Source organism: Zalophus californianus, chromosome 4 (genome assembly GCF_009762305.2).
Source record: "Zalophus californianus isolate mZalCal1 chromosome 4, mZalCal1.pri.v2, whole genome shotgun sequence".
NCBI lineage: Eukaryota > Metazoa > Chordata > Mammalia > Carnivora > Otariidae > Zalophus > Zalophus californianus.
In genome coordinates this window covers 21,187,143-21,203,246 of record NC_045598.1, presented here as the reverse complement: position 1 = coordinate 21,203,246, position 16,104 = coordinate 21,187,143, and the positions used below count along the sequence as shown (strand labels likewise).

The window sequence follows — 16,104 nt, the reverse complement described above, 5'->3', positions numbered from 1 at the left end:
GTGGCTCAGTCAGTTAAGCGACTGCCTTCGGCTCGGGTCATGATCCTGGAGTCCCAGGATCGAGTCCCGCATCGGGCTCCCTGCTCAGCGGGGAGTCTGCTTCTCCCTCTGACCCTCTTCCCTCTCGTGCTCTCTCTCTCTCTCATTCTCTCTCTCTCTCTCAAATAAATAAAATCTTAAAAAAAAAAAAAAAGAAAGATAATACATACGCAAGAGTGTTGAGGTATATCCAAGGAAAAGGAAGCAGACCTGCTTGGTCATTCGTCTGGGGAAGGAGACCTTTGTTCATATAACTTTTATGGCGATACAAGCTGTATAAATATCTGTTTCTGCCAATTTAATTGGAGCTATTAAAGACAGGGACTGTATCTTAGCCATTGTTGTAACCCAGCATTCCTAGCATAGTGCTTAGCTTGTAGTTCCAGCAGAGAGGTTGGAAAAATAGGGAGTAGTCCCACTGCATAGATCTCTGCATGGCAATTAAGGTAGTCCACAATTCAAATATCCTAAACAAAATAATAGGTACTCAAATCCAACAGGGTATTTAAAAGATAATATCATGACGCACTGGAGTGATCCCAGGAATACAAGGATGGCCCAGTAGCAGACAGTCTGTCAATATAATTCACCACCTGGATAGACCAAAGGGTAAAAATCATGTGATTTTTTTCATCATACTTAATAGAGACATTTGGTGCAATAGCATTAAGATCAGGGCTCAGTTGTGGATGCTCATTATTACCACTAGTGTTAGCTAGAGTATTGGAGAGTCTGGCCAATTCTTTTAGACAAGAGAAAAGTGAGAGATATGTATCTCTCTGTTTGCCACTCTTGCCAATGATATGATAGTCTATATGGAAAACACAACATAATCAGCAGGCAAACTATTAGAACTATAAAAGAGTTATTAATCAAGTTTGTAAGAAATCATCTTCAAAAATCAATAGTCTCCAGGCGCCTGGGTGGCTCAGTCGTTAAGCGTCTGCCTTCGGCTCAGGTCATGGTCCCAGGGTCCTGGGATCGAGCCCCGCATCGGGCTCCCTGCTCCGTGGGAAGCCTGCTTCTCCCTCTCCCACTCTCCCTGCTTGTGTTCCCTCTCTTGCTGTCTCTCTCTGTCAAATAAATAAATAAAATCTTAAAAAAAAAAACATTAAAAAAATCAATAGTCTTCTATACCAGGAATATTTGCCTTAAAAATGTAATAAATAGATAACATGATCTATAATAGCAACTAAACTAGTCTATGGCAAGGATCAGCAAGCTTTTTCTGTAAGGGGCCAGATAGTAAAGAGTTTCTGCTTTATGGGCCGTGTGATCTCCGTAGTAGCCACTCAATTCTGTCATCGTAGTACAAAAGCAGTCATACACAATATTTAAATGAATGTGGATATTCCTATAAAACTTTATTTACAAAACCAGACAGCCGGCTGACCCGCATAGGTGTAGTTTGCTGACTCCTGGTCTACAGAAATTGGCCTAAAAGCAATGCCTAAGAAGTTTATTAAAATTTTTTTTCAGCAGTGCCTGGGTGGCACAGTTGGTTGGGCATCTGACTCTTGGTTTTGGCTTGGATTGTGGTCTCAGGGTTTGGGGGCATGGGATCGAGCCCTGTGTTGGGCTCTGTGCTCACCGTGGAGTCTGCTTGGGGCTCTCTCTCCCTCTCCCTCTGCCTCTCCCCCCTGCTCTCTCTCTCTGTCTCAAATAAATAAATAAATAAATAAATCTTAAAAAAAACTTTTTTTTCAACTCTATTCAGGGACATGAAAACCTGAATAAATGTCATAATTGGGATAACCTCAGCAGTGTAAAGATTTTATTCATTTGTTTAATATTCAGAGTGACTACCAAAGGTCAGACATTGTTTTGAGTGCTAGGGACATAGCAGAAAACAAAACAAAGCACTTTTTCCCATGGATCTTATAATCTAGTAGAGAAGCAGTAAATAAATAATCTTAAGTTGGATAGTAATAAATGCTATGAAAAAATTAAACAAGATACAGAGAGAGTGATGGCGAGTGAGTGTGCTACTCAGCATGGTCAGGGAAGGCTTCTCTGACATTTTAGCAGAGACCTAAAAGAGGTGGAGGAAGCCTGCCACAGTGAATTACGGAGAGTGTTTCATGCAAAGGTGTCAGTTCTCCCCTAAATTAATCTATATATATTCAACGAAATTTCAATAAAAATTCTAGTAGTAATGGTGAGATACTGAAACTTACCCTAAAATGAATATTAGAAATAAAAATAAAAATGATACAATAAAAAAATAATAAAATGAATATGACAGAATAAAGGTCTACGGAAGCTAAGTCTATTTTGAGGGGGAAATAAAAGTCAGGCTACCTGCCCTACTGGTAGAACTGGCTCTATGACAAAGCCTCAGTAATAAAAACATTGTGTTGCTGGCACTGAAACAAAGAAAAAGACCAATGAAATAGAATGGAGAGTTTAAAAGAAAGCATATACATGGGAATTTAATATGTGATAAAGGTGGCTCACAAAGCATTAGAAAGACGGTTTTTCGATGGTGACAGAAAAACGAATTCACTGTATGGAGAAAAAAAATCTGGATTTTTACTTGAAACTATGTTAAAGGTGGATTCCGATTAAAGACCTAAGTGCCAGAAATTAAAACTATAAAGCTAAAAATGAAAAACCGTTACCTCTGGGTAAATAAAGATTTCTTAAATGAGACTCCAAATTATAAGGTCAAAATTTAGGGCATTTGCTTAACTAACAGCATCACATCCTACAGACAAAGTTAACAGGAAGGTGACAGACTGGGAGAAGGAACAGTGACTTTTAAAACAAACATGGAATGTCTAAAATATATACATAAATCCTACCAACAAGACAGGAAACCAAATAGAAAAACAGGCAAAGGATATATATACTTTAGTTTCACATACTAAGAAGTCTATACAACGTCATATATAAAAAGGCATATTTTTAAAAGGTTCAATTTTTATTTTAACCAGAGAAATGCAAATCAAAACAGCCAAGAGCTGCCACTTGACATCCTCCAAACTAGCCAAATTAGAAAGAGGACCTGGGTATGAATTCCTGTGCTGGTAATAGGAATGCGAAATAGCACAGCCAATCTGAAAAGACACCTGGCAATGTTTGGCAGACTCGAGCATGCTCACAGGTACATGGTTCAGAGGAATATTCCACCTCAATCTACAAATTTGCTTATTGTAGCACTTTTTATGGTAATAGAGAGTTGAGGGCAAGTTAGGTTTCCATCCTCAAGAGACTGAATGGGTAAAAAACATGGATGGATGCAAAGTGGAGATGTGCCAGAATTCTGGAGTGAGATGGAGTGGAAATTCAGGCTCTACTATTTACTAATTCTGACTTTGAACAATGGAAATAGAAAATTTGAGTAAATTCTCTGTGTCTTACTCTCATCTATAAAATGGAGGTTAATAATATCTACCTCATAGGGCTATTGTGAGAAGTATGTCAGTTAAAACATTTAAAGCACCTGCCACGGGGCACTTGGGTGGCTCAGTCGTTAAGCGTCTGCCTTCGGCTCAGGTCATGGTCCCGGGGTCCTGGGATCGAGCCCAGCATCAGGCTCCCTGCTCAGTGGGAAGCCTGCTTCTCCCTCTCCCACTCCCCCTGCTTGTGTTCCCTCTCTCGCTGTGTCTCTCTCTGTCAAATAAATAAATAAAATCTTAAAAAAAAAAAAAAGCACCTGCCAGAGTTAAGCACTACTCGAGTAGTAATATTCCTGTTAATATGAAAGTACATGCAAGTTGGAAGTTATGAGGTAGGTTTATAGGGGCACCTCGGTGGCTTAGTCATTAAGTATCTGCCTTCGGCTCAGGTCATGATCTCCCGGGGATGGAGCCCCTGCATCAGGCTCCCTGCTTGGCAGGAAGCCTGCTTCTCCCTCTCCTTGGCAGGAAGCCTGCTTCTCCCTCTCCCACTCCCCCTGCTTGCGTTCCCTCTCTCGCCGTCTCTCTCTGTCAAATAAATAAATAAAAATCTATGAGGTAGGTTATATATGGCAACAAGAGCATATCACAAAAGCAATGTTAAAATATATTTTAAAATATATTTATCTTTATTTTTTTAAAGATCTTATTTATTTATTTATATGACAGAGAGAGAGAGTGCCCAAGTAGGCAGAGCTGCAGGCAGAGGGATAGGGAGAAGCTTGATCCCAGGACCATGGGACCTATGACCTGAGCCAAAGGCACTTAAACAACTGAGCCACCTAGTTATTTTTAAAAAGTAAAAAAAAAAGGAACAATTAAGCACAGTATCATTTATGTGAAGTGAATACGTTCATATAACTCTACATATTACCAGACAGGCACCACAGACCTACATCACATGTATCAGAATGGGTGCCTACAGGATAGTGGGAATGAGTGTAGAGTTTAGGAATAAAGGGGAAGAGTACAAAACAAGGGGCCTTGCCTGAATCATTATGCTAATATGCCTGTGAAGAAAGGAACAGGATTTACCCATTTATGCAATCTGCAACTGAGGGGCTGGGGGAAGCTATCTTGAAAAGATTCAGGGGAAAGCCAAGAACAGGCTCCCACAGCCAGAGAAATGACCAGCTCACCAACTTGGAAGCCGCCCCATTTTAGAATTTATCATCATGTGAGATAAGGCCCTCCTTACTGTTTAAGGCAGCTTTGGATGGCTTTTCTGTTACTTGTAGCCCAAAGCATCCTAACAGAATATTCATATAATCTTTCAAGTGACACCAAAGAGGATTATGATTTGTCCAAGTAGCTCAACTGGGGTGTGATATAAGTGGAGATTCCAGAAAAAAATGAAAATTTTGAATAACCTACAATTTTTAGCAAACCAAACTTTCTCCAATGTATTAAAAACTCTAGAAGTATCGGGCACCTGGGTGGCTCAGTTGGTTGGGCGACTGCCTTCGGCTCAGGTCATGATCCTGGAGTCCCGGGATCGAGTCCCGCATCGGGCTCCCTGCTCAGCAGGGAGTCTGCTTCTCCCTCTGACCCTCTTCCCTCTCGTGCTATCTCTCATTCTCTCTCTCTCAAATAAATAAAAATAAAAAAAATTAAAAAATAGTAAAAAAACCTCTAGAAGTATTAAAATGAGCAACACATTTCTCCCACTAAGAACTGTTACTTAAAAAAAGAAAAATATTGGGGCATCTGGGTGGCTCAGTTGGTTAAATGTCTCACTTTGGCTCATCTGGGTGGCTCAGTTGGTCAAATGTCTGACTCTGGCTCAGGTCATCATGATCTTGGGGCTCTGGGATCAAGACCCCGTGTTGGGCTCCTCGCTCAGTGGAGAGTCTGCTTCTCCCTCTCCTACTTCCTCTTCCTTTCCCCTTCTTCCTCTGCCTCTTCCCCCACTCGTGTTCACTCTCTCAAAAACAGAAAAATATTAAATTCAAATGATAAATGGGAAAAATTTTTATAAAAGCTCTTTATAAATTGATGAGATGAATAATCAATGAAGAAAAGGCAAGTCACATAAGAAAAATAAGGTCCAAAAAACGTAAAAAATTTCAACCTCACTGATGAGTATTTTAAAAAGAAAACTTGAGGAGTGCCTGGGTGGTTCAGTCAGTTGGGCATCTGCCTTCGGCTCAGGTCATGATCTCGGGGTCCTGGGATCGAGCCCCATGTCAAGCTCCCTGCTCAGTGGGGAGACTGCCTCTCCCTCTCCCTGTGCCCCTCCCCCAAGCTTTTGCACTCTCTTTCCCAAATAAATAAAATCTTAAAAAAAAAAAAAAAAAGAAAACTTGGGGCACCTGGCTGGCTCAGACGGTAGAGTGTGTAGCTCTTGATCTTGGGGTCGTAAGTTCAAGCCCCACATTGGGCATAAAGCTTACATAAAAAATAAAAGAAAAAAATAAAAAGAAAAATCAAACTAGTTACCATTATCATCAAATGGGAAAAACAAGTTTTCATAGTCACACCCAGTTTTGGCAACATTTTTGGGAACATCATTTACAGCTGGTGGGAGTGAAAACTGGGACATTTCTGGAAGGCGTTTGGCAATGTACGGCAGAAGTCTTAAAATAGTGCATACTCTGACTCAGCAGTTCCCTAGAATTTACCCTAAAGAATAGTCATAGATGTCAACAATGATTTTACTAAAAGCACTAGCATTACAGGATTGTTTTTTTCTATTTTTTTTTTTTAAGATTTTATCCATTTATCTTAGAGAGAGCGAGCATGGGGGCAGGGGAAGGGGCAAAGGGAGAGAGAATCTCAAGTAGATTCTGCGTCCAGCAGGGAACCCTATGCGGGGCTCAGTCCCATGACCCCAAGATCACGACCTGAGCTGAAACTAAGAGTCAGATGCTCAACAGACTGAGCCACTCAGGCGCCGCTAGAGGATGTTTATAAAAGCCAAAAATTGGGAACAAACTAAAAATCCCAAAGTAGGGGGAATCAATGAAGTTATGGAAAATCCACACAATGGGATACACATAGCAATTATAATTATCAGTATTAACAAACGATCTCTGCTGATTAGTATCTGTAGAGTTCAGGGAAAGCTAATTAATCTCTGCCTCAATTTCCCTATTTAAATGAGGTTTTTTGTTTTTACAGAAGAACACTATAGCCTAATATCCTGAAAAGGTGTTAATGAGAGATTAAACAAAAAAAGAAGGGTATAAACCAGTATATACAGAATACTTTATAAAATAAATATATCTCATATATATAAATTTATAAAAATAAAGACTAGAAGGATATATACCAGAATAGAAATAGCATATATTTTTGAATAATAGGATTACAGGTTGTTTTTCTTATTTTTGTATTTAAAAATTTTTCAACAAACGTGCTACTTTGGTTAAAGGTAACAACTATGATCTCTATCAGAATTAAAACTAAAAACTGCCATTTTTTTCATTCCCACTGGTAGTGAATCCACCCCAAATTAGTGGGGTGATGAAGAACTGGAATCACAGATGTTTCTCTTCATAGTCTTTATTACCACACAATACACTCGCAGTCCCTACTTTATAAACCTTATACACAAATAGCAAAACAATTAAAAGATCTTCCTTTCTAAAAGCTAATTTATTCCAGTTTCCTCTCTTTATACAGAGCGACTGGATAGATTCTCCATGTTATCCTAAGCCTTTAATTCGGAAAGGCTGTCACAAAGGTGAACTTGCCCCATGAGGAAAACAGTGTCAAGAACCAGCTAAGTCCTGACTGTCCTCCTTTCTGGGGGAAGAATGTCTGGCTGGCAATGGTGAAATGGGACATTTATAACATCTTCTTTTTTGTAACAGGTGAGGACAGGCCCCAGTGGCAGACAGACTGTCTTAGTCACATGAGCCTCTTGGGGTCTATTTTCTCTAGGTGAACCAGAGGTTTCAGCTGTTCAGCAAAGTTCCTCATGTCATCAGAGACCATGTCCTGCCCAGCTGGTGCAACGACACTCAGTTCCACAAGATAGGAAAGTGACAAGGCCTCAGTGCTGTCTGTGTTTCCTGGGACCAGGATGCGGAAGATCTTATACACCATAATCTTCATGATACCCTTGCGGAACAAGTGACCCTTGGCGACAAACTCATGGTCCATGCGGAATCCCATTTCCATCAAGAAGTCAGTGAGGTTCTCAGATGTTGCAATGTCTACACAATTTCGCACCAGGGCATGGCGGTTCTTGTCTCCCATTTCCGGCTGTCCCAGGTAGCGCAGATGCCAGGGTGCCCCTCCCCTATCCATAGAACGCCGGGCCCTTAGAACAAATGGACTAGCCTGCTGGCCCTTAAGGAGGAATACCATCTCATGGTCAAGGAAAGTCTCAGGTTCCATGTTGTCACACAAACCCCGAAGGCGGTGGATGAGGCTTTCCAAACTGTGATCTAAAACGCTTCCTGAAGAAGGAAAGAGTACTGTTGAGTCCCATCTTTCATTTTGGGTACTGGGATTAGCAAAAGATTGAAAAAACTTAAATGAAAAACCAAAACAGTTTACTGCAGTATTCGTAAAGCATAGGTCCAGTACATGAGATTTCAGAGGGGTTATGCTGCCAAGGTACTGGATAACATTTTGAGAAAGTTAATCCCCTTTCAGTTTTTTTTGCATTGTCTTACAACTAAGAAAGTCTTACTAGAAAGTCTTTAGGCCTTCCCTAAATGCTAATCACCAACGGGCTCTGGGCTCAGAGGCTTGAACAACCATAGTATCTATCTACAATAATAATAATACTCTTGTCATTTATTTGAAAAATTATCTTCTATTTCCAGCAACACAAGTTTTTCATCTATAGATTACAACATTTCCTTTTTATGTCACATATTTAAGTAAAAGAGAATGAAATGCTCCATAGAAATACACCGATCTTTGTTCTCCTCTAATTCATCCTCCTAGCAGCATCTGACCTGGTTGTTAGATTACACCCACCTCGAAATCTATTCTTCCCTTCACATCTGGGACACAACTCTTGTCTTAGTTCTTCACCTAAATCACTGACCATTCCTTTTAAGTCTACTTTGCTGGGTCTTTCTCATCTTCCCTAAATACTGGAGGACCCTAGGACTCAATCCTAGTCCTCTTTATCAACAATCTCTTCCTCCCAAGGTGACCTAACTTGGTGCTATGGCTTCAAATATCATTTATGCCCTGAGGACTCCCATATTTATCTCATGAACTACAGACTCATATAGCCAACTGTCTCCTCAGCTTCACCACTTGGATGCCTAACAGACATCTTCATCTTCCTATGTTCAGTATCCAACTGTTGGCTTTTCCTCCACAATCTTATTCCTCCTGCAGTCTTCTCCATCACAGTAAATGGAAACTCTCTGCTTCTAGTTGCCCAGGCTCCAAACCACAGAATCATCCTGACTCCTTTCTTTCCCCCATATCCTATATCCAATCCATACTTTTAATATATATGCAGAGGGGCGCCTGGGTGGCTCAGTCATTAAGCGTCTGCCTTCGGCTCAGGTCATGATCTCAGGGTCCTGGGATCGGGCCCCGCATCAGGCTCCCTGCTCTGTGGGAAGCCTGCCTCTCCCTCTCCCACTCCCCCTGCTTGTGTTCCCTCTCTCACTGTGTCTCTCTCTGTCAAATAAATAAATAAAATCTTAAAAAAATAAAATATATGCGGAATCCAACCACTTCCCACTTCCCCATTCATTTCCATCTAGTCCAAGTCTCCCTCATTTCTTGCCTGGTTTTTTCAATAGCCTGCTTCTACCCTTGCCTGCTTCTTCTCTTTTCCATACAACAACCAAGTGGTCTTTTTAGAATATAAGACAGATAATGACACTCCTCTCCTCAGAACCTTCCAATGGCTTCCTGTGTCATTCAGAATAAATCCCAAAGTCTTTACCATCATCTACAAGGCCCTATACATTGTGGTCTCTGCTACCAGTCCAACATCATTTCCTTCTACTATCTCCCTAGATCACTCTCTCCAGCCACAGTGATCTTCCTGTTGTTTCCTGAAAATGCCAAGTATTTGATAAAGTATTTCTCTTCAGAGCCTCTTCCCTTAGTCCTACACTTAGAAAATTTTCCTCACCAGTATCCGCATGCCTCACCCCATCACTTTCTTCAGGTCTTTGCTCAAGTATCACTTTATCAGAGAGGCCTTTTCTGATCACCCTAAATAAGACAGCACATCTCCCTCCAATCTCTTTCCACCTCCCTGCTTGAGGTTTCTTTAGCATTATCAACTCAATTCTTTAGTCATCTTTCAATGTATCAATTGTATATTGATACTTTACTCATCTTTCTTCCTCCACTGCTGATACTCCAATGCTAGGAATATATCAAATATGTACTGAATAAATCTGTTAAAATAAATGAGTATATATCGTTACTATGGTAAATATTGACAGTGAGACTCAAAGGACTGAATTTTTGGAAATAGGGAACGTTGTAGGAAAAGCAACAGATCAGATCCCAGTAATCATAGGACAGAAGATCATGGGAGCAGGGAACAAGTCCTACATTCAATACATTGTACCCTACATTCAGGACAGTATCAGACATGTGTTTGTTCATTCCTCATTTTTTTTTTTAAGATTTTATTTATTTATTTGACAGAGAGAGACACAGTGAGAGAGGGAACACAAGCAGGGGGAATGGGAGAGGGAGAAGCAGGCTTCCCGCCAAGCAGGAGCCTGATGCGGGGCTCGATCCCAGGACCCTGGGATCATGACCTGAGCTGAAGGCAGACGCTTAACGACTGAGCCACCCAGATGCCCCCATTCCTCATTTTTTTTTTAAAGATTTTAGCAGGGAGCAGGGAGCCTGATATGGGGCTCGATCCCAGGACCCTGGGATCATGACCTGAGGCGAAGGCAGATGCTTAATGGACTGAGCCACCCAGGCAACCCCGTTTCTCAAACATTTGAGGAGCTTTGTGAGTGTTGGTTCATTTAACCTATACTTCTTGAATGCTATTCTAGGTACTATGCTAGGAAGTAGGGGTCCATGCTCTAATGGAGATTATACTTTAGTGGGGGAAGCACAAAATAAGGAAGTAAATAAACAGAAATACAAGGAAATAAAAGGGAGATGGGATAGAGAGCAATTGGTGGGGGTGGAGAAGAGAAGACCTCTCTGAGGGGCGGGAGTCAGAGAAGGTCTCCCTAAGGGTATGCAACTGAGCTGAAACCTGAAGGATGAAAATGAGATGGTTATTTGAAGAGCTGGAGAAAAGTATTGGGCCAGAGGGATCATCAAGTGCTAAGGCACAAAGGCAGGAAAGGGCCTGGGGAATGAAAGAAAATGGAAAGGTATCAGCGTGCTTGAAACACTGTGAGAGAGAAGGAAGATGAGATGAAGTGAGGATTTGGCCTGGGCCACAGCAGTGTAGGACTGACATACAGTCCATGGTGAAGGTGGACAGCTATGTGTGCCACACTTTATTTTCAACAAAACAGGGAAAGACATGACTGGATTTACATTTTCAAAGGATCATTCCAGGAACACTGGTATGGACTCCTCATCAAGACAATTGCATGATACTTGATTGCATCCTGTTTACAAAATACGTTTTGGGGACAATAGAGGAGAAACTTTTGCATATGGACTAGATGTTAGGTGATATTAGAATATATTATTAATTTTCTTAAGATAATAATGATAGGGGGCACCTGGGTGGCTCAGTCGTTAGGCGGCTGCCTTCAGCTCAGGTCATGATCCCAGGGTCGTGGGATCGAGCCCCGCATCGGGCACCCTGCTCTATGGGGAGCCTGCTTCTCCCTCTCCCACTCCCCCTGCTTGTGTTCCCTCTCTCGCTGTGTCTCTGTCAAATAAATAAATAAAATCTTAAAAAAAAAAGATAATAATGATAGTATTAAGGTTATGAAGAAAAATATCCTTGGTTTTTAGAGTTGCATACTGAAGAGTTGAGGGGTAAAATGTTATGAGGTCATAAAATTTTCTTTAAGAACAGCAAAGAGGGGTGCCTGGGTGGCTCAGTTGGTGGAGCAGGTGACTCCTGATCTTGGGGTTGTAAGTTTTGAGCTCAACGTTAGGTGTAGAGATTACTTAAATATACAATCTTAAGGAGCGCCTGAATGGCTCGGTCAGTTAAGCGTCCGACTCCTGATTTGGGCTCAAGTCATGATCTCAGGGTTGTGAGATCAAGCCCTGCGTTGGGCTCTGTGCTAGGAGTGGAGCCTGCTTAAGATTCTCTCTCTTCCTCTCCTCTGCTACCCTCCCTCCCCTCCCTCTCTTAAAAAAAAAAAAAAAAAGAACAGCAAAAGAAAAAAGATGAGAAGCAAATATGGCAAAATGATACAAACTGAGGGCGCCTGGGTGGCTCAGTCATTAAGCATCTGCCTTCGGCTCAGGTCATGATCCCAGGGTCCTGGGAACAAATAAATAAAATCTTTAAAAAGACGACCTGAGCCAAAGGCAGACGCTTAACAATTGAGCCACCCAGTGCCCCTAAATAAATAAAATCTTTTAAAAAAAGGATACAAACTGAAATCTAGACGATGGAAATGGACTGTTCACTATATTAGTCTCTATTTATATTTGAATTTTTAAATAATAAAATAATTTTTTAAAAAGATGACTACTAGGGACGCCTGGTAGGTCCCCCGCAGCAGGTACTCCATCATATTTTTTTTTTTAAAGATTTTATTTTATTTATTGGACAGAGAGAGAGAGAGCACAAGTAAGCAGAGAGGCAGGCAGAGAGGGAGAAGCAGGCTCTCTGCTGAGCAGGGAGCCCAACGCGGGGCTCGATCCCAGGACCCCAGGATCATGACCTGAGCCGAAGGCAGCCGCTTAACCGACTGAGCCACCCAGGCGCCCCCAGGTACTCCATCATATTAATGGTGCCTCCAGTGACAGGCATCATGGTGTCTAATTAAGCTGAAGACAACAGAACTGGTGTCCAAGTCCCCAGTCAAGTAAAGCACAAGAAACACCTGAAGAAGTGTTATACTGTTATCAGGCTCAGTTGGTAGAGCATGCAACTCTTTTTTTTTTTTTAAAGATTTATTTATTTATTTGAGAGAGCATGCATGGAGAGGGCAGAGGGAGAGGGAGAGAAGCAGACTCCCCATTGAGCACAGAGGCGGACAGGGGGCTTGATCCCATGACCCTGAGATCAGGACCTGAGCTAAAATCAACAGTCGGACACTCGGCCAACTGAGCCACCCAGGCACCCCAAGCATGCAACTCTTGATCAAGCCCCACCGCGGAGGCACAAAGTTTACTTAATAATAATAATAAAAAAATAAAAAGATAACTACCTGTCAGTGTGGGAAGAGACAATCGGAAGTGGAAACAATGTAATAAGTAAAAGGTTACTAAAGTAGTTCATGTGAGGGATGATAACTGGGGTGTGGCACTGCAGGTGGAGAAAATACACTTTTAAAATACATGTTGGAGGGGCGCCTGGGTGGCTCAGTTGGTTTGAGCGTCTGCCTTCGGCTCAGGTTGTGATCCCAGAGTCCTGGGATCAAGCCCCGCATCGGGCTCCCTATTCAGCAGGGAGTCTGCTTCTCCCTCTCCCTCTCCCTCTCTCTCTGCCTGCCGCTCTGCCTACCTATGCTAGCTCTCTGTCAAATAAGTAAATAAAATCTTTAAACAAAAAATAAAATAAATAAAATAAAATACATGTTGGAGGGGCGCCTGGCGATCAAGCCCCGCATTGGGCTCCCTGCTCCGCAAGAGGCCTGCTTCTCCCTCTTCCACTCCCCGTGCTTGTGTTCCCTCTCTCACTGTGTCTCTCTCTGTCAAATAAATAAATAAAAATCTTAAAAAAATAAAATAAAATACATGTTGGAAGTAAAATGAATAGGACTTAGAAATGGACTAAATGTGGGGGTAAAGTGAAAAGCAGATATTGACTCCTAAATGCTTGGTTCATGCAACTGGTGAATGATAGTAGCACTTACTGAGTTGGGAAAGACTGGAGAGGTAGCTTGAGAAGTGAAAATTAGTAACCTAATGTTGTTTCATATTAAGTTACTAAATGGATGATCTGAATTAAAGTCTAAACTCTTCCACAGGGGCGCCTGGGTAGCTCAGTAGGTTAGGCATCTGCCTTCAGCTTGGGTCATGATCCCAGAGTCCTGGGATTGAGCCCTCTGTGGGGCTCCTTGCTCAGCAGGTGGCCTGCTTCTCCCTCTCCCTCTGCCTGCAGCTCCCCCTGCTTGTGCTCTCTCTCTTGCTATCTCTCTCTGTCAAATAAATAAACAAAATCTTAAAAAAAAACCAACTCTTCCACAAAACATTATATGACCTCCTGAAAATCACTACCCTCTCTGGATCTTGAGTTTTCTCATCTGGGCAAGTTACTTAACTTGTTTCCTTTTTTTTAAACTTACATTCCTTTTGTTTTATTTTATTTAACCAACTGAGCCTCCCCCCCTTTACCTGTTTCCTGATCTATAAGATAGAACTAATAACAGTATCGTAGAATTATTATATGATCCAGTAATCCCACTTCTGGGCATATATTGAAAATTCAAAGCAGGATCTTTAAGAGATATTTGCACACCCATGTTTGCTGCAGCAATATTCATGATGACAAAGAGGTGAACCCAAATGACAGATAAATAGATAAAGAAAATGTAGTACATACACAAATGGAATGTTATTCAGCTTTAAAAAAGGGGGATCCTGGGACGCCTGGGTGGCTCAGTTGGTTAAGCGACTGCCTTCGGCTCAGGTCATGATCCTGGAGTCCTGGAATCGAGTCCCACATCGGGCTCCCTGCTCAGCAGGGAGTCTGCTTCTCCCTCTGACCCTCTTCCCTCTCATGCTCTCTATCTCTCATTCTCTCTCTCAAATAAATAAATAAAATCTTTAATAAAAAAAGGGGGGATCCTGTCATATGCTACAATAGGGATGAACCTTGAGGACATTATGCTAAGTAAAACAAGCCAGTCATAAAAAAACAAACACTGTATGATTCCACTCATATGAAATATCTAGAGCAGTCAAAATCAGAAACAAAGTAGAAAGGTGGTTGCCAAGAGCTGAGGGGAGGGGAAAGGAGCAATTAGTGTTTAATGGGTATAGAGTTTCACTTCTGCAAGATGAAAAAGTTCTAGAGATCAGTTATACAACGTGAATATAATTAACACTACTGAACTGTACACTTAATTTAATGTTATGTGTTTGTGACCATAATTAACATTTAAATTTTTTAAAAAAATTGTCTATTGAGTGCCAGAAATCATGCAGGTTACCTTTGTATAACAGCCTCTCAACCCAACAGATGAGGAACAGAAAGAAGAAAACAGGTCATCCAAGTTGCCTGGTTCACTTACCCTGCAGCAGGTACTCCATCATATTAATGGTGCCTCCAGTGACAGGCATCATGGTGACTGGAGGTGCCTCCATGGTGTCTAATTAAGCAGAAGACAAGAGAACTGGTTTCAGAGTCCCCAGTCAAAGCAGAAGAAACACCTGGAGAAGTGTTACATTGTTAATACATTAGAGGGGCAGAGAAACAACAGATCTGCTTGTGTCATCGGCCTTGATATCAAAAGATTCATTCATCCAAACTTTTTGAGTAACTGCTATAGGCCAGTTTCAGGAACTGATGATACATATATGTAAATAGGGAGTCGTGGTCATGGAGTTAGAGCAAAATCTTCTAGTTTCAATGTCCGAAACCTCTAAAAGTTTTCTGTGCAATCTTGAGGAAGTCATCAAAACTGGGACTCAATGTCCTCCTTATAAAATGGGGCCAGCGATATTTAACCCCCAAGACTCTGTGGCTTGGACATGTAATAACATTCAGAACTGAAAGGTGACTTAAGAGACTTTGTCTACTCTTCCATTCATAGATGAAGATACTGAGACTCGGAGAGGGGCCTAAGGACCCACAGCAAGTCAGTGGCAGAGCTTGAATCAATCTAAAATCTGGGCGTTCCGCCTCTCTGAAAACGCCTTTCGAAGAGAGAGAGGCGGAACATGAGGTTCTTTTAAAAGGATGGTTTAGGTCCCCTTAAGCCAACATCAAAGACACGTACCCACTTACACTAGAAACACGCCCCCGAGCGCACTCTAATCTCTTCTCGTAAAGTGGGTAATATATCCACCCCACGACCTCGGAGATTTTATAAACAATGAGCCCCCAGCCCCCACGTTAAAGCCCTCAGGACAGCTCAACACCTACTCCTCGTTTTTCCACTTCCGGCAAGAAACGGACGTCACGTAAATCTTGACACCGGTGCTCCGCGACGTAAGGGTGCCGAGAAGGAATAAAAATCCCCCTCTCTGCAGCCTCGTAAACAGAAGCGCATGCGCGGGATGCAAACCGCCGTATGGAAGATGGCGGCCTCCCTTGGAGGGTCACCTGAGATTTACCGGGTAGCTTGACGTCATAGGCCGTCCTCCAGGAAAATATTTTTTTCAAGTTTGACGATCTGCAATGTTTTTGTCTAGGAAATCTCTTGAAACCGACAGGGCAAAAGAGAGCCTAGGGAAGGGAGTTGCGGAAAACAGGGAAGGGGAGACTTACAAAACGGACTTTTTGTTGGATACCTGAGGGTGAAAAGACACCCTTTACTGCGAAGCATAATGTTCTGAACAATTAGGGAGCTCAGCAATACACTTAATATTTGTTCACCTTATTGTATATGTTTTACTTAATTTGAAAATATAGGGAGATAAGTAAATTCAACAAATGTTCATTGAACGC

The 16,104-nt window shown here is 41.8% G+C and overlaps 1 protein-coding gene across 11 annotated transcripts in view; it reads right to left on the bottom strand.

The window, feature by feature from the left end:
* LOC113908040 (mediator of RNA polymerase II transcription subunit 18) overlaps window positions 1-15,666 on the bottom strand; it is a 149,204-nt gene extending 133,538 nt beyond the window's left edge. For 2 of the 11 annotated variants that reach the window (XM_027567973.2, XM_027568008.2), the window contains exons 1-2: window positions 15,434-15,572; window positions 14,726-14,864 (exon numbers count right to left, since the gene is read on the bottom strand). In XM_027567973.2, the coding sequence (XP_027423774.1) occupies window positions 14,726-14,798 (73 nt within the window). In that variant the 5' untranslated portion in view covers window positions 14,799-14,864; window positions 15,434-15,572. Of the gene's footprint in view, window positions 1-6,928; window positions 7,847-14,725; window positions 14,865-15,433 lie in introns of those variants that run through there. The other 9 variants (XM_027568119.1, XM_027568136.1, XM_027568128.1 and 6 more) reach the window with 9 other exon arrangements.
* Window positions 15,667-16,104: the final 438 nt, after the last annotated feature.